The sequence below is a fragment of the Terrapene carolina genome, unplaced genomic scaffold, assembly GCF_002925995.2.
Source record: "Terrapene carolina triunguis isolate 2854851 unplaced genomic scaffold, T_m_triunguis-2.0 Scaffold58, whole genome shotgun sequence".
NCBI lineage: Eukaryota > Metazoa > Chordata > Testudines > Emydidae > Terrapene > Terrapene triunguis.
Window position 1 is genome coordinate 110,845,473 of NW_020664409.1, and position 17,799 is coordinate 110,863,271.

The window sequence follows — 17,799 nt, forward strand, 5'->3', positions numbered from 1 at the left end:
TGGAGCATGGAGACTTGAACTTCCCCCTCAGCCCTTGAGTTGGTCCATCGAGGCAGGGCGGGGATGCAGAGTGGGGGGCGGGGGGAGACCTGGCTTTGCCGCTGGCTGCGCTGTACCTGCTCTGCGGATAAGCACGAGACTTCATGCCCCAAGTGTGTGAATGTGGCACTTTTCCCCTGCCCTGGCTAGACCTGGACAAATCACCATGAGAAATATGCAAAGAGAGAGGAAAGGAGTGAGAACAAGGGGGGGTCAGGGAAAGACGGAGAGGGCTGGAGAAGGCAGAGGAGAGGAAACAGATGGGGGAAATCAGAGATATCGAGATGAACGTCACATGCCAGTTGGGAAGTTGAGAATCCCCCCCTCCCCGGTCCCACCACGGGGCAGGGCATGGCAGGGACAGATTAGGCAGGGCTATCTGCTCCCACACTGCTGCTTACCTCATCTGTTGTCATCCTAAGTGAAACTGATTAGCAGAGAGAGAGAGAGAGAGACACTTCCCTGTTCAAAGGTGACCTATGTGGAGATAAGGGGGCGGATGGAGGCAGAGGGAAAGGAAGGCTGCGCCCTGTGAAATTCCTATATGTGCAGGAAGTGGTGTCGGTGACTCAGTAAACAGTGAAGATAGCGCAGTGTCAGGGGGTGCTGCATTGCAGGGAGGGGTGATGGTGATGCATGAGGGGGCTCTCTCCCCCGTCAGTTAGTACTAGGGGTGCTGTGCTGCAGGGATTGGAGTGGGTGGCTCAGTAGGGGGCGCGCTCTTCTTCGAGTCAGCGATGACCCCGGTGTCAGGTGGTGCCTTTCAGAGGAGAGGTGGCCATTAAAGATCCCCTGGCACTTTCTGCCAGCAGCTGGAGGTGCTAAGCTGGGTGTCCTGGGCACAAGCCAACTCAGGTAACAACATTCAGCGCAGTTCCTATTGCGTTTGGGATTCTCCTTCCCTTCGTGTCCTAAACCGTTGCGTCGTGTTCCTGTGCATTGCTCAGTAATTGCTGGGCTCCACTCCAGAGCTGGCTGCATTTCAACAGTGGGCGAAGAGATCCCCGTGTACTAGGGAGCAACAACAGTCACTCCATAATTAAGGCTGCAACTGAGTTTCCATGATATAAAGACAGTTTTGCCTTTCCACCTCTAAAATCTACGGAAAAGATCTATTGACCTCAAACCTGACAGGTGAGATCTGGTCTCACGGTAGAGTTGTTGTGCACAATTTGAAGCGACTGAGACCAGGGCTTCCTGAATTATGAGTCTCTGAACACAAAGGCAGTAAACACAATTCCCAGATTCTCCCAATTCATTTTGCCAGTGTGTAGCACAATCTCAGATGGCAGGAGAGAGATCCAGTCCCTACTGTTGGTGGGACCTAGTGGCCAGAGCCAACATTCAGTTGGTCAAAGTCCAGTTTGAGGAGCTACTAGAATTAGATTGAGTGACCCCGCGGGGGCCAGCCAGCTCTGATGAGTTCAGGGAAGCCTGTCACAGGGCTGCCGGAGACCTGCACTTTCCCTTTGTGAAAGAAGCTTCTAACCTGTTTCCTTGCAGAGGCATGGCTGGATCCTCTGCCAGTGCTGATCAATAGTGTCAGTGGAAAACCGATTTTCCATTCGAGACCTCACAAGGGGGCTCTCCGTTCCCGCAGATGTCAGAATGCCAAGGGGAGGGGGGTACCCCAGGATATCCTTCCCTCCCAGAGCTCCCTGATTTCACCCCATCCCCACTTCCCTGAGGAATCTTCTGAGGTCTGTAGGGAGGGGCCGTCTAGAGAGCTAGGAATGGAGGCTGCAGAGGGCAGGAGGTTGGGTGGATGTCCCCCACATACACACGCCCCACTGCCTGAGCCTCTGGATTCCTGCTGTCCCCACTCAGACACTCAGCCAGTCCTTGTGGGGCACCTGCCTGACATGAGTGGGACGTCATAGCAAGGTGTCGCTGCCAGGAGCATAGGAAAGCAGAGTGGGGGCACCAGAGGAAGGAATTGGCGACAGGGATCAGACACTCAATCCAGGGAGAGGGAAGCGGACTGGATCGCAGGGAAGGGGACGTTGGCCTTTTCAGAGGGAACGGCTTCTACAGCTCACCCCAGCCCTGTAAACCCTGCTGACACCCTGGCATGCCTCCAGGAGAGCTAAGCAGGGGTCTAACCCTGACGCTGTGGGTGCAGGTTACCCAGCCAGGACATAGCCCCTTGCACTCTGCACAGGGAAACCACCTCTGCATCTCCATGGGGGGCAGGACAGAGTGCCCTAGGGGGCTGCTCTGTCCAGCCCACCCTGAGACCCCCGGTCCCCAGCTCTGTGCAGCCCCCGCCGACCCTGTGCCCCTCCAGACCTGCTGGGAGATTTCCTCGCCTTGGCTGCGCTGGCAGCATCAGACTTGGCAGCCGACGCGGGTGACGTTGTCAGTTTCCTGACAGCATTCTGGAGTTACCAGGGTAACCCGACTGCTAGCGAAGGAGGCCTGACCTCTGGGAGCTGTTTACCAGCCAGAGAGAGACACCAGTGCCAGTGGAGCTGGGAGGAGCTGCTCTCGCTCCGTGGCTGGCATCTTCCTTCCTGGCACCTGCAGCGGGGGTGCCCAGTGCCCGCACCGCCATCAGCCTCCTCCGTCCCATCCCCTAGCACAGGGGTGCCCGGTGCCCACACCCCTGCCAGCATCCTCCGTCCCATCCCCCAGCACAGGGGTGCCCAGTGCCCGCACTCCTACCAGCCTCCTCCGTCCCCTCCTCCAGCACAGGGGTGCCCAGTGCCCGCACCCCTGCCAGCCTCCTCCGTCCCATCCCCCAGCACAGGGGTGCCCAGTGCGCGCACCACCACCAGCATCCTCCGTCCCATCCCCCAGCACAGGGGTGCCCAGTGCCCGCACCCCTGCCAGCCTCCTCCGTCCCATCCCCCAGCACAGGGGTGCCCAGTGCGCGCACCACCACCAGCCTCCTCCATCCCATCCCCCGGCACAGGGGTGCCCAGTGCCCACACTCCTGCCAGCCTCCTCCGTCCCATCCTCTGGCACAGTGGTGCCTGCACCCCCCCCCGTCAGCCTGCCCCATCACATCCCCTGACACAGGGGTGCCCATATCAGCCTCACAGGGCTCTCTCAGCAGTGATTCATTTGTCAGGGATTAGAATAAGAGAAATAGGATCACATCTGTCCAGTGCCCCAGGGCCCGGTTCCCTGCACCGGGCCCAAGACTCCTCTGCCCCCTACCCATGGTCCTGGGCTTCAGTCCTCTCTGTCCCGCGCCCTGTGTCTCATTCACACTGGGCAGCGTGAGTGCCGGTCAGATCGGTAGCTCTTGACCCCCCTCAGCCCAGGTGTAAACGGGGACCCAAGGTGCAGGGCAGGAAGCAATCAGCTCTCCGGGACCCCTACCCCTGTTCCAGTGTGACCCCACCTCAGCCCAGTCCCCTGTGCAGGGTCTCACCCATTCTCGCCCCATTTCCCAGTGTCTCCATGAGCCATTGTCCCACTGGCTCCTGCCCCTCGCTTGGGCCCATGCCCCACTCCCAGGCTGTTTTGCGTGGCAGGGGGGTGAGAAGGTGCATGTGCGTATGGTGGAGACTGGCCGAGGGTTTCCGTAACCCCTGCCTGGCGCTCTGCCCAGCCGATCAGAGCCCTTCACCGTGGCATGGCCAGGAGGCGTGTGTTAAAGACATGGCAGAAAGGCCCCCACCCCACTCCCAGGGAGCCCAGCATTCACTTCTGACTTCCCAGTTGGCTGCCCCCTGCCCTGGATCAGGCCCTGAATTTATTTCCCAGCCCCTGCTCTCAGCTCTGGCTCCTCGTGTCTTCTGTCCATGCCAGTCGATCCCTTTGGAAGGCACCCAGCGGCCGCAGCTCAGCGGCTGGAGACCTGCCCTTGCAGTGAGGCCCCCGGGAAAGAGACTGAAAGATGGGCAGGGGTCTGGTGATCTTGTCCACATTCCAGAGTGGGCCTGGGAGTGGAGCAGGGTGGCCTTCCTCTTGTTTCCCTATTGATGAGGTTGGTAAAGCACTAGCTTGCTTTCCCCTCCATCTGAGATGCCTGTGACATTTGTGGGGGTGAATCAAGGTGTCCGGGGTGAATCGCTACCACCTGCTTACAGCGGGAGGGACCCCGGTCGGTGCCCACCAGGGGAAGGAGCCGGCTGCTGGCAACACAAGCGCTATTACAAGCCCCACTCTTCCCCAATACAGCCTAGCAATTTACACACCCCGCTTGGTTACACTCGAGTGCCCAGTCTTGCGGCTTCTGGACACCCGCACTGCCCAATGAGCCGCTGCCTCTGGGGAAGCAGTGCCCGCCCCCCTCGTTCACTGGGGTCACCTCAGTTCAACACGCCACGCTCCTTAGCATAAGGCACTTAGACGTGTCTAGTAAAACCAAAGTGACGTTTATTTGCCCGAGCTTGAGATAAAGATTTAAATAAAAGCAAGTGGGGGAGGGATAGCTCAGTGGTTTGAGCATTGGCTTGCTAAACCCAGGGTTGTGAGTTCAATCCTTGAGGGGGCCACTTAGGGATCTGGGGCAAAATCAGTACTTGGTCCTGCTAGTGAAGGCAGGGGGCTGGACTTGATGATCTTTCAAGGTCCCTTCCAGTTCTAGGAGATAGGATATCTCCATTAATTTAAATTTATAAGGATCGGGGTGCTGGAACAGGGGACCAGGAGGCTATGCCCTCCCACTTTTTACCAGGCATAAGGGCAAGCAACAGGGGGGAGAGGGCGTAGAGGAGCGAGTGGAGGGTGGGGTCTTGGGGGGAAGAGGTGGTTTGAGGGCGGGGCCTTGGAGGGAAGGAGCAGCTGGGGGCAGGGCCTTGGGGGAAGGGGCGGCAGGGGAGGGGCATCAGGGGACGGGGCCTTGGGGGCGTGGGAGGGGCCTTGGGGGGAAGGGGCAACGTGGGGGCAGGGCCATGGTTCAGACACTGGTGGCCCCCCCACCTTTAGGGAGCTTCTGTTGCCCCTGATAAGAATTTGGCAGCATATGGTGACAGATAAAAGAAAAATCTAAAACAGTCTAGAGCCCGTACTTATTAACCGGTTCCTTTCCCATCTGATAAGGTGATTCTCACCCAATGGTCAGTCCCTGCAGCGTTTGTCCAGTCCTGCGCTCTGGGATCCGCCTTTCCTGTGGGCAGAGCCACTTCCGTAATGGAGAACAGCTCGTACCCTTTCTCCTCTTACGCAGCCCCAGACTTTTGTCTCGTTTGTTAACTTCGGTTCACCCCTGAAGTCCCCTATTCAGAGTCCAGCTGAATGCTCCAGCCTGACCTGACCCAGGGCTAGTCAATTATGCTGTGTTGACTGACTCAGCTCTGAGACTCATCCCGCCTGGGATGGCATGTTTTACCTCCAGCAGATTTGGAGCATGATAGTCTACATCAGGGGTGGGCAAACTTTTTGGCCCAAGGGCCACATTGGGGTTACAAAACTGTATGCAGCGCCGGGTAGGGAAGGCTGTGCCTCCCCAAACAGCCCTAGCCCCTACCCCCTATCCAACCCCTCCCACTTCCCGCCCCCTGACTGCCCCCCTCAGAATCGCTGATCCATCCACCACCAACCCCGCTCCTTGTCCCCTAACTGCCCCGTCCCGGGACCCCCTGCTGCTAACCACCCCCGGGACCCCACCTCCTATCCAACTCCCCTGCTCCCTGTCCCCTGACTGCCCCGACCCCTATCCACACTCCTACCCCTTGACAGGCCCCCCCGGGACCCCATGCCTATCCAACTCCCCCGTTCCCTGACCCCTATCCACACCCCCGCCCTCTGACGGGCCCCCTGGGACCCCACGCCTATCCAACCACCCCCTGCTCCCTGTCCCCTGACCCCCCCCCCCCCCGCAGAACCTCCGCCCCATCCAACCGTTCCTTGTCCCCTGACTGCCCCCCGGGACCCTCCGCCCCTTATCCAACCCCCCGGGCCCAGGCCAGGCCCTGGCCCCCTTACCACGCTGCTCAGAGCAGCATGTCTGGCAGCTGCGCCACCCGGCCAGAGCTAGACATGCTGCCGCTCTGCTCGGCAGGAGCGCGCAACCCCGCCACCCAGAGTGCTGCCCGCGCGGTGGTGTGGCTGCGGGAGAGGGGCCGGGGGCTCAGGAGCCGGGCAGGATGGTCCCACGGGCCGGATGTGGCCCGCGGGCCATAGTTTGCCCACCTCTGGTCTACATGTTACATGTCTCTAAAATGGTTTCCTGTACAAACACCCCACAATACCCATGAGAACCAGCTAGTGCTTAGCTTTGGCAGAGACCCCACAGTGACAGGACCCTTTGAGTGCAGTATCGAGATGGGCAGGGCTGTGTCACACACCCATGGGCTCTCTCCATTCTGACTCCATGGCTGAGACAAGTCTGCCTGGCACGCAGCTTCACCAGCAATGACGCTGGTCGATCTGCAAGCTCCATTCTTGTGGCTTCCGCCATTCGAGAATCCCACCATTCAAGGAGAGGCCGGTCATACCCAGTGGCTTAGCTGTTAAAAATATGCATCTGGAGGACACTGACATGTCCCCTCTCGCCGAATGAAAGCCAGCCTCGTGCAGCAGGGCACCGCTTAACTCCTTCTCCAGCCCTAATGGGGTTTAGACTTAAGCAAGACTTGACTAGGCCCCCGCCCAGGGGTGAAATTCCCCCTCAGTCTTTACTCAGGCAAAACTCCCACAGCCCTCAGAGAGAGCTTTGCCTAAATAAAGTTACCAGGCCTTTGCCCAGCACTCTTTAAAATAACGTTCTCGTCTTTGAATTGCAGCCCCGTTGCAAAGATGAAACCATTTTACTCCAGGTTTGTTATTGTAGGGTTGCTTCTGAGTGCTGGGCTGTGCCCTCTGCTCTCTCGTTTGTTTACATTCATATTTACGATACATAGGCTTGGCCGAATTTGATTTTTTAATATGTACTTTTGATGGATAATGTTCATTTTTAAGCATTTAAAAAATGCTTATCAATTTCATTTTTCACAACAGCACAAAATTTCGGGTTTTTAAGCATTGGTTTAGTTGTATCGATATACCTTTTCACAGTGGGGGAAATTATCGGGATGGGGCAGACAATAGGGGAAGTAAGACCATAATGAGTTCATGACTGAGATTCAAAAAATTAAAGTTGTGTAATTGTTACGTCAAAGCATAGCAAGCAAATACCCTAAAAGCAAACTCTCAAGAAGCATTTTTCGTACTTTGCCTAGCTGTCAATTTCAGTTATTATCAGTGGAAAGATTTGTTGTTGGTTTGTTTGTGTGCAGGGAAATCAACATCACCAGTAAAACCAGAATCCTTCCAAGGCTCACAATACATAAGCGATGCTGCAGAGCTCCACTGCGGACCTACTTGCAGAGCTGACCCACACTTAAAACCTATATCTTGCAGAAAGTGGTCATGCAACAACAGGCTTCCCTCTGAGATGGCATAGACCCAAAATCCAAAATCCCCAGTGACATGCTAGAGGGCGCTGTGCAGATAAGCTTGCAGTCCTGGCTGCTTGGGGTTATAACTGATTGTATGGCACTTTTCACAAGAGTAGAAACGGTATCCCTGCCTGGATGCATTCTGCCTCCCCAAATTCCTCCCAAGCATTTGGTCGGAAACATGATTCTTCCTCACTTCCTGTCTGAAACTGCTGCATGCAGTTAAGCAGTTGCTGTGTTCCACCCCAGAGGTGACTGCATTTCAGTGAGGCCTGAAGTTATTTTCATGAGCACAATCCAGCTAAAAGGTACTGTCGGAATATGTCATTATTAATCACTACACTGCCCGACAGCAGCCAAGGCTCTGGGCGTGGAAGAGTTAAAATGAGGACGGGCTTCGGGGCAAGGGTCACATGTCCCTCTCTTTCTTCTCTAGTTGACATTCGGGAGATAAAAGAGATCCGCCCAGGGAAGAATTCCCGGGATTTTGAACGATATCCAGAAGATGCTCGGAAACTGGACTCCACCATGTGTTTCATCATCCTGTATGGACAGGATTTCAGGCTCCGGACACTCAGTGTTGCTGGTCAGTACTGGGTGATGGAGGGTGACGACAGGCGGGGAGGGTCTAATCTCGATTCTTTCCCTCCCCCACTTCTTCCTAGGGCCATTAGGGTTTCATGGATGAGGTGGCCTCACTAACTTTCCCACCCTCCCTAGCTATGTCCTGGCTTAAGGGAGAAGGTGGGAATCAGCTGTGGTGGAAAACAGGACGTGGACACACGAGCTGGGAGAAGAGGGCCATGGAACCTCTTAGCAGGGAGAAGACAGGTCAGGTTGTCACCATCTCCCCTTAGCAGTCCTTTCTCCCAGCATCCCTCCTCCCTGACACAGCACCCCCACCCAGACCCCACTCGCAGTGACGGCCATCCCTGATGGAATGCCACTGTCAGGGTGAATTTGGCCCATTGGCACAGGCGCCAACTCTGGGGGTGCTCTGGGACTCAAGCACCCACAGGGAAAAAATCATGGGTGCTCAACACCCACCAGCCCCAACTGTTTGGGAGGCGCTAGGTGGAGGGCGGAGAGCAGCGAGCGGCCGGTGGGTGAGGGACCTGGGGGAGGGGGCAGAGTGGGGGTGGGAAGAGGCGGAGTGAGGGTGGGGCCTCAGGGAGGGGGCGGAGTGGGGGTGGGGCCTCGGGGCAGCACCGGGATGGAGCACCCACCATGAAAAATAAAAGTCGGTGCCTGTGGGGGTTAGCCAGTTGGCTAAGGGTGCTGTTGTCTGTACGAAGAGGGGCATCATCTCGGTGCATCGTCTAACCTCAGCTAGAGATGAGGAGCAGCCAGATCCCTCAATCTCAGTACCCCTGAGCTGTGGGGAGAGGTCAGCCCCGGAGCAGACCATTGCAGCCCAGCCCCATCTCTCATGTAAGTGCGGAGAGGAAACTTCCCTTAGCCCCGCTCCTCCCACTGCTGGACTCTGCTCTCCTCCCTCCTCAGCCTTCTGTGAGGAAGACGTCAACATGTGGATGACGGGCCTGAACTGGCTGGTGATGGACACTCAGAAAGCCCAGACGCCGCTGCAGGTTGAAAGGTATGGGCAGGAAGCTGGGCTATTGGGGGGCTGGAGATCCCTCTGCCCCGTCACTCCAGAGCGGGGCTGGGTGGGCCGGGAGAGCCAAGCCATCCCTGGGCACTGCAGAGTGAGGTGGGACCAGGGGAAGTGAAGGGCAGACAGGATCGCTAGTTTGGTTTTCCTTCGTCCCCATTTTGGGGTGCCCAGTAATCCCCAGAGCTGGCTGGGGTGCTGATGAGGGGATGAAACGCCTGCCTGAGGTGTAATCTCCTCCGGAAGAGGCCAGACCCCATCACCCCAGCACGTGTGATAACTGCACCGCGCTCCTAGCCGTGTCACTGCTGGGACCCCTCGGCTCCAGGCTGATCCACTTCTTCTCAATCCTCTCGCTAGGTGGCTGCGGAAACAGTTTGACTTGATGGACAGGACGAGAGAAGGCAGGTGAGTGAGGCGGGCAGGCAGGGACGACAGGAGGGTTAATGACCCTCGGGGTTTTCATCCTAGCAGGTGTCACTGCAGAGACTATCTGTCTCTCGCTCAGCTTTGCCACACTTCCTGTGGCAGCCACCGGAGGGCTGTCTGCACAGGATGTGGCGAACTGGCCCGATAGGGCCTGAGGCTGGTAAACCCCCTTCGGGAGCGGAGAAATGCTTGAGCTGTTCCGAGGATGGGGAGAGGAGACAAACATTTCATGGTGGTGGCTGGGAAAATGAGGCCTTGCCCAGCCTTCCAGCTCTCTGCCACTCCCTGCCCACCACACAGCCCTGCCGCGCCTGCTCCTTCCTTCCCCATCACCCAGTCCCCACAGGCTGGCAGAGAAAGCCTCAGGAGATAAAGCAGCGGCAGCCCTGATCCTGCAGTCCTTGTGCTCTCCCAACTCCCACTGGGAGCTTGGAGCATGTGAAGGCAGTGGGATGAGGGCTGGTTGTTAGACAGGCTCAGGGTCTAAGATTCTGTGGCTTTAAGCAGGGGGGAAATTTGATCCCATTGTCAGAGCCACGGCTAAGGCCAGGCTCCCACTGCAACAGGCTCTCAAGGAATCTGGAGCCAAACAGGACTGAACGGAGAAGATGGAAATGAGACAGTGTCTCTTTGAGAAGCTGTGGGGAGTTGGGGGAGGGGGGGAACAGGGAGGAGGAAAGAAAACTGGATTTAAAACTTTTTGTTTAATCAGCATTTTGGTCCCTTTCTGTCCAGCTAGCTAATGAGGCATGGCTGCTGGGGCGGGGCCCAGCAGCCGCGAGGGATGAGCTCTTGGCCCTGCCGCATGCCAGCTCTGTGTAAACAGGACATCGGACAGGAACTGAGGGGTTCCATCCAGGAAGAGGAGGGGGCCTGGGCAGGAAATGATGGGAGATGGGACAGGAAGTGGGGCTAGTGTGGAAGGAGCAATCGGCTTTACAAAAACATGGGTGTGTCCCCTGGGGCGCTGAGTGCTATATTCAAGTCTGAAACAGAAGCACGGCGAGGGAGAAAGGCCTTCTGGACTATCCCCAAGGGACGGCCCTGCGGGAGTCTGCAGGGACGCCTCCCTGCACCAGGCACTCGGCAGAATCCCACTGAGATGATTTGATTAGGCATGTTTTGTTATCCCACTGGGATTGTCCTACAAAGCACTCCAGTACTCCAGCGCTGGCCTTACACAGCAACCCAGCTCGACGGGGTGGGATTTGTACACCATTGCGGGTTGCACAGCGTGCTCAAAGTGCCAGATGAGAGCTGTATTAATAACACGGCAGGGATCCTGGGAGGCCTGCCGGGATGGTGCGCGGCTGAGTCTCTGAGTCTCTGTGCTACTCCCACCCTACGCCCCTCGACGTTGCTTTCCCGAGCACAGCGCTCAGGCGCAGCTGCAGAGCCTGGCCGGGGAGCTGAAGACAGTGGAAGCTGATCACGTTAAATTCAGTGAGGCCGGCTGAAGCAAAGCAAAGCAATGCTTACGGTCTGATCCTGAGCGGCGCTGAGCACCCGTATCCCGGTCAGTGATTGGTCTCTGAACTCTCAGAGCACCCACACCTCCGATCGGAGTCCCCGTGCGGGGACGGCACTCGGCACGTCTCAGGTGCACGACCCACATCTCTGCAACTCGGCTGAGCTTTTCCTGCCTGCCTTCCCTTCGCTGGTGTCGCATACCAGTACCCAGCCCTTCCAGGGGCCGCTCCAAGTCATGGCTCGTGGCCCATCCAGCACGGAATCAAGTGACATGGTTCTTGGTGTCTCAGGCCTGGTCTACTTGGAAAAGTTTGGCTGGCCTAGCTCTGTTGGTGAGAAGTGTGAAAAAATCACACCCCTAAGTGCCACAGCTGCAGCAGCAACAGCCCCAGTGTAGACACAATTTTGCCCACAAAAAAAGAGTCCCTTTGCTGGGACAGGTTATTTTGTTCAGGGATCTGGGATAATCTCTACTGGGGGAAGAAGTCTTTTGCTGTTATAAGTTGCGTCTGCACTACGAGGGTTTGCTGGTGTAGCTATACCAGCAAACCCTTTCTGGTGTAGATCAGAGCACGTGCTACTAAACTACACCCTCAAATCCCAGAGAACACACTGAGCAGCTGTAGACTAGGTTAGCAAGTGCGGACGGGGGTGGGGAGGGGCGAGGGGTGGGGGAGAGGGGGGAGCAGGAGTGGACTAGAACATGCTGCCACCTGCTGTCTGATTTGGGTAACTGTAGATTCAAGCCAAACCCTAGGGTTGTGCATTTGGGTTCTGCTGAAACCCAAGTAGTTGGTGGCTGCCCGAGTGTTGATGATGATATTTAGTGAGTTTAACGCCCCGAGGAGCTGTTTACTGGGCCAGATTAACCCAGGGCCTGGTCTGTTCACTGGATTTCCAACATTTAGGGATGGGAATCAGGCATAAACATCAGCTCTTGCAATCATTCAGCCCATAACTAGCCCCCAGAGGCACGACCGAATGCCAGTGAAGAACAAACACAATAGCATGCTAGATTCTGCACACACCCCTTCCAAGCCGAATCCCCAGCAAGGTCTGGGATTGGAAGGACTGGGCGGGGCCCACTTCCCCTTCTTGTTCTGCAGACAAATACACACCGGCACACGTAACCATGAGTGGGTGGGACTGTATGAAGTCAGTGGAGCCGCCTTGATTTACACCGGCTGGGGATCTGGCCCCACCATCTCTAAAGGTTTGCTGACTTGGGGTTCTTTTGCTGAAGTCACACACAGGTTAGTCTTTCAGAGAAGGGCTCTCTCATGGCGTGATGTCGTGGTGGGCGTCTGCTATAGACCACCAGACCAGGAGGATGAGGTGGACGAGGCTTTCTTCGGACAACTAACAGAAGTTTCCAGATCACAGGCCCTAGTTCTCATGGGGGACTTCAATCACCCTGACATCTGCTGGGAGAGCAATACAGCAGTGCACAGACAATCCAGGAAGTTTTTGGAGAGTGTTGGGGACAACTTCCTGATACAAGTGCTGGAGGAACCGACTAGGGGCCATGCTCCTCTTGACCTGCTGCTCACAAACAGGGAAGAATTGGTTGGGGAAGTGGAAGTGGGTGGCAACCTGGGCAGCAGAGACCATGAGATGGTCGAGTTCAGGATCCTGACACAAGGAAGAAAGGAGAGCAGCAGAATACGAACCCTGCACTTCAGAAAAGCAGACTTTGACTCCCTCAGGGAACAGATGGGCAGGATCCCCTGGGAGGCTAATATGAGGGGGAAAGGAGTCCAGGAGAACTGGCTGGGCAGCACAGTATTGGGAGGAGGTGAGCAGCCCTCAGTGGTGAAAGAACAGGTTAAGGACCATTTAGAAAAGCTGGACATACACAAATCCACAGGGCCGGATGCACTGCATCCGAAGGTGCTGAGGGAGTTGGCTGATGTAATTGCAGAGCCATTGGCCATTATCTTCGAAAACTCGTGGCGATCGGGGGAGGTCCCAGACAACTGGAAAAAGGCTAATGTAGTGCCCAGCTTTAAAAAAGGGAAGAAGGAGAATCCAGGGAACTACAGACTGGTCAGCCTCACCTCAGTCCCTGGAAAAATCATGGAGTAGGTCCTCAAGGAATCCATTTTGAAGCACTTGGAGGAGAGGAAGGCAATGAGGAACAGTCAACATGGATTCACCAAGGGCAAGTCATGCCTGACCAACCTGATTGCCTTCTATGCTAAGATAACTGGCTCTGTAGATATGGGAAAGTGGTGGAAGTGATATATCTTGACTTTAGCAAAGCTTTTGATACGGTCTCCCACAGTATTCTTGCCAGCAAGTAAAAAAAGTATGGATTGGATGAATGGGCTATAAGGTGGATAGAAAGCTGGCTAGATCATCGGGCTCAATGGATAGCGATCAACGGCTTGATGTCTAGTTGGCAGCTGGAATCAATCGGAGTGCCCCAGTGGTCAGTCCTGGGGCCAGTTTTGTTCAACATCTTTATTAATGATCTGGACAATGGGATAGATTGCACCCTCAGCAAGTTCGCAGATGACACTAAGCTGGGGGGAGAGGTAGATACGCTGGAGGGTAGGGATAGGGTCCAGAGTGACCTAGACAAATTGGAGGATTGGACCAAAAGAAATCTGAGGAGGTTCAACAAGAACAAGTGCAGAGTCCTGCACTTAGGACTGAAGAATCCCATGCACTGCTACAGGCTGGGGACCAACTGGCTAAGCAGCAGTTCTGCAGAAAAGGACCAGGGGATTACAGTGGATGAGAAGCTGGATATGAGTCAACAGTTTGCCCTTGTTGCCAAGAAAGCTAACGGCATATTGGGCTGTATTAGTAGGAGCATTGTCAGCAGATTGAGGGAAGTGATTATTCCTCTCTATTCGGCACTGGTGAGGCCACATCTGGAGTATTGCGTCCAGTTTTGGTCCCCTCACTACAGAAGGGATGTGGACAAATTCGAGATAGTCCAGCGGAGGGCAACGAAAATTATTAGGGGTCTGGAGCACATGACTTCTGAGGAGAGGCTGAGGAAACTGGGCTTATTTAGTCTGCAGAAGAGAAGATTGAGGGGGGGGATTTGATAGCAGCCTTCAACTACCTGAAGGGGGGTTCCAAAGAGGATGGAGCTCGGCTGTTCTCAGTGGTGGTAGATGACAGAGCAAGGAGCAATGGTCTCAAGTTGCAGTGGGGAAGCTCTAGGTTGGATATTAGGAAAAACTATTTCACTAGGAGGGTGGTGAAGCACTGGAATGGGTTACCTAGGGAGGTGGTGGAATCTCCTTCCTTAGAGGTTTTTAAGTCAGGCTTGACAAAGCCCTGGCTGGGATGATTTATTTGGGGTTGGTCCTGCTTTGAGCAGGGGGTTGGACTAGATGACCTCCCGAGCTCTCTTCCAGCCCTAATCTTCTATGATTCTATGGCTACAGCCCTCACGGCAAGTACGCAGCAAGGACCACTCTGGCTGCTGGTATTTTTAAGAGGACTGCAAAATAACTGTGCGGCCCAAAATCAGACAGAGGGATTGAATATCTTCCCAACTGGTCTGTCCGCCAGACCTGCTTTCCAGGTATCAGTCTTAGGGCTGGTCTTCACTACCCGCCCGGATCAGCGGTAGAAAATCGGTCTCTCGGGGATCGATTTATCGCGTCTCGTCAGGACGCGATAATCGATCCCCGAATCGACGCGCATACTCCACCAGCCGAGGTAGGAGTAAGCGCCGTCGATGGGGGAGCCGCGGCGGTCGATTTGCCACCGTCCTCACAGCGGGGTAAGTCGGATCAGATACGTCGAATTCAGCTACGCTATTCGCGTAGCTGAATTTGCGTATCTGAAATCGATCCTCCCTCATAGTGTAGATGTAGCCTTAGTTGACAGGTTTCTGAACTGCTCTCCTCTCCATCCCCAGTAGATGGTGTCATTCTAGTACAAATACCTCTTAGTCTCGCCTTCGTAGGAGGAGATTAAGTAACTCAGATTTTAAAATGAGCTATGGGAGATCCCTAGGTTTGCTCAGACCAGTCTGTCTGACCTGGGCGTTTCCAGTGCCTAGAACTTCACCTCTTACAGTGGCTCACCTTTGTTTATTTGGAATAAACGAACGAAATATCGGCTCTGCACGCGTTCAGCTAGCTCAGTGACAAACCCTGTTCCGTACCAGCTAGGCAAAGTGACATGGGCTGCAGCCACGCAAACCACACCATTTCAGTGTGTCCACACTAGGGAGTTGCACAGACGGAAGTGATTCGATTTCGGAACCTCCTGAGTGCGATCTCAGTCTGGAGGCCAGCCCCTGTCTAACTGTTCAGTGAACTGAGAGTTCAGTTCCCTGGGGGAGACACAGGTTGAATGAACCACATATGGGGCTCCAGCGAGTGCCTGGCAGCTCTGGAGCCATGGGGGTTGGAGTGCCTGCAGCTCTTGACCCCTCTTCTTTCTCACAGAAACAGGCCCTTGCTTTCCTGAAGATTCATCTGGGAGAAGGGCGGGAGTAAAATTGCTCAAGGCCCCGAGCCCATGGGGCCAGCTGAGGCCCTGAGCCTGCATGAGAAGCAGGGCTCCCGCATGTCCCGCTCTGAGGCCTGATTCCTGCTTTGTGTGTCTTGCAGTATCACGGTGAAGGATCTGAAGGCCATGCTGCCCCAGGTGAACTACCGGGTACCCAACATGAGGTTCCTGCGGGACAAGCTAGTGGTAAGAACACTCCTGCGGTCTCCTCCTCCCTCCTTTTATCTCTCCTTTTCTGACCCATCCTTTATGGACAAGGCCTATAGCATGGGATAGGGGGGAAGCCAGTAGAGATTTGTAGAACCAACCAGGTTCTACAAAGATGACTCTGAAGTCCTATAGAATCGACCCTTCCTGTTGGGAGGGAGGTGTTGAGCTGCCCTATAGAATTGAACAGGGACTTCCCCCAGCTATAGAATTCTATAGGATGGGTCAATGAAGCCAAGAGAAAGGGTCTCCTGCTCCATTCAGTCCCATTGGCTTTTCCTGTAAGGATTATCTCCTGCCCATTCCCGAGTCTCTGTTTGCCAGAAGCTGGGAATGGGCGATGAGATGGATCACTTGATGATTACCTGGTCTGTTCATTCCCTCTGGGGCAGCTGGCATTGGCCACTGTCAGAAGACAGGGTACTGGGCTAGTTGGACCTTTGGTCTGACCCAGTGTGGCCGTTCTCATGTTCTCTTATGTTCCCTTTCCTTTGCTGTGTGTTTGAGGGGTGTCTGCAGTCAATGAACATTAACGAGCAGCTGGTGCCTCCTGGGCAAGTGATCTCTCTGGAAGCCCCTCTGCTCCTGGCCTGTGCCGGATTATCTGTACCTTCCTCCTGCGCTCCCTGTTACTAAGGGACATTTACAGGGAAACACAGGATTGTAGTCCATTCCTAGAGCTGGCCAATCACATTTGCTGCTCATTCCCCATCCAAAGCCCTGATATTCCTCTCTCTGTGCCACTCGCCATGCATAGCATGTAAGGAGAGAGGGACCCAAAGCACAAAATCTGGATTGAGATTCCAACCTCCCCTCCAACTAATCCGGCTGGCCCATCTCTAGACATGAGACGGGATTATAATATTGGCTCAGAATGTAGCACTGCATACTGGGACCTGTAATCCCCATGGACTGCCCGATGGTGGCTGCAGGCCACATTGTAGATCTCCCTGGGCACCGCATGGCCCATGAGCTTGCCTCAAGATGCCCCCAGCTGGAGCGGTACAGCATGGGAATCCCACTGGAGCCAATGCTTTCAGACAGGGGCCTTTTTCCCCCATCTTCTGCACCAGGGGCTTGAAGTCTCCCTAGATCCTTCAGCTCTGGGAGGTCTGCTCCCTCCCGTTCCACTCTCACCAGGTTCTGTCTCTCTCCTTCCGCCTGACAGGAAGTGGAAGCCAGGAGCGACATGGCCTTCACCCACTTCACTCAGTTCTACAAAAACCTACTGTTTGATGCTCAGAAATCGGTAAGAAGTTGGGGCCCTCAGGTGACTCTGCCCGGCCTGGGGTGACCCTGCGGCTGGGCCCAGACCCGGGGATGGGTAAGGAAGGCCAGAGTGGGGTCATGGTGCTGCCCGTCACTATTAATGGATGTTTCTCCAGCACCCTAAATGTACTTGGCATGCCACAGGAGATAGCCCCCGAGAACTGGCTGAGCGGGGGCTTTGTTGTAGGGACGGGAGATTGGGAAGACCATCTAGAGTGAGTCAGTGAGGGGCAGCTCAGATTCCTGCCACAGGTCCTGAGATGCCTTGTGCCTGATGCTTTCCAAGCCTCTAGACAAAGTCCCCCCCGGGCCTTCTCCTCCAGTCCCCATCCAGCCTGCAGGTGGCACCTTCTCCACTGGCTAACCTGCCCCTGTCCCCCCTTTGCATTCCAGATCATCGAGCAGCTGGAGCTCTCCTTCCCCTTGCGGTGAGTACCAAAGATCCCCCCTTGTCAGATCCAGCCCCAGCCCCGGGTGGGGCACCGGCCCACCAGTCAGCCTGGCTCACTGTGTGTGTGAGAGAACAAGACTCAGAGCCAAGAGGTCTCTTCCCAAGTCCAACCCTGTCTGCTCCCACCGCTGCACACAGAGGGGACCACTGGGCACCAACCCCTAGGGCGACAAGGCTGAGCACCCACACTCTGCTTGTCCCTGCTCCCAGAGATGGTGACAGTGAAGCTAAGCCCGGGGACACAATGGGCTGGTACATGACTCTTACCCTATTAGATCCCCAGAGAATGGGCAGGACTCTACTCTCAGACACAGTAATTAAACCCGGAATGACTTCAGGGCAATGACTGGGGTGCTCGGGCTAATACTGTGTCACTGAGATCAGCGTCTGGGGAGGAAGCTGTGGGTCAGGACTCAGGTGCGTCACCACCACTGTGTATGGGGAGCCCAGGACTGGGGTAGCAGGGGGGGCTGCAGGTTAGAACTGAGGGGCAGTGGCAGAGCTGT

At 55.6% G+C, this 17,799-nt stretch overlaps 1 protein-coding gene across 1 annotated transcript in view; it reads left to right on the plus strand.

The window, feature by feature from the left end:
• LOC112119748 (1-phosphatidylinositol 4,5-bisphosphate phosphodiesterase gamma-1-like) overlaps nucleotides 1–17,799 on the plus strand; it is a 75,482-nt gene that overhangs the window by 29,419 nt on the left and 28,264 nt on the right. Inside the window, exons 2-7 of the mRNA XM_026646937.2 lie at nucleotides 7,810–7,959; nucleotides 8,877–8,970; nucleotides 9,346–9,393; nucleotides 15,468–15,552; nucleotides 16,742–16,822; nucleotides 17,236–17,270. Of these exons, the coding sequence (XP_026502722.1) occupies nucleotides 7,810–7,959; nucleotides 8,877–8,970; nucleotides 9,346–9,393; nucleotides 15,468–15,552; nucleotides 16,742–16,822; nucleotides 17,236–17,270 (493 nt within the window). The remainder of the gene's footprint in view (nucleotides 1–7,809; nucleotides 7,960–8,876; nucleotides 8,971–9,345; nucleotides 9,394–15,467; nucleotides 15,553–16,741; nucleotides 16,823–17,235; nucleotides 17,271–17,799) is intronic.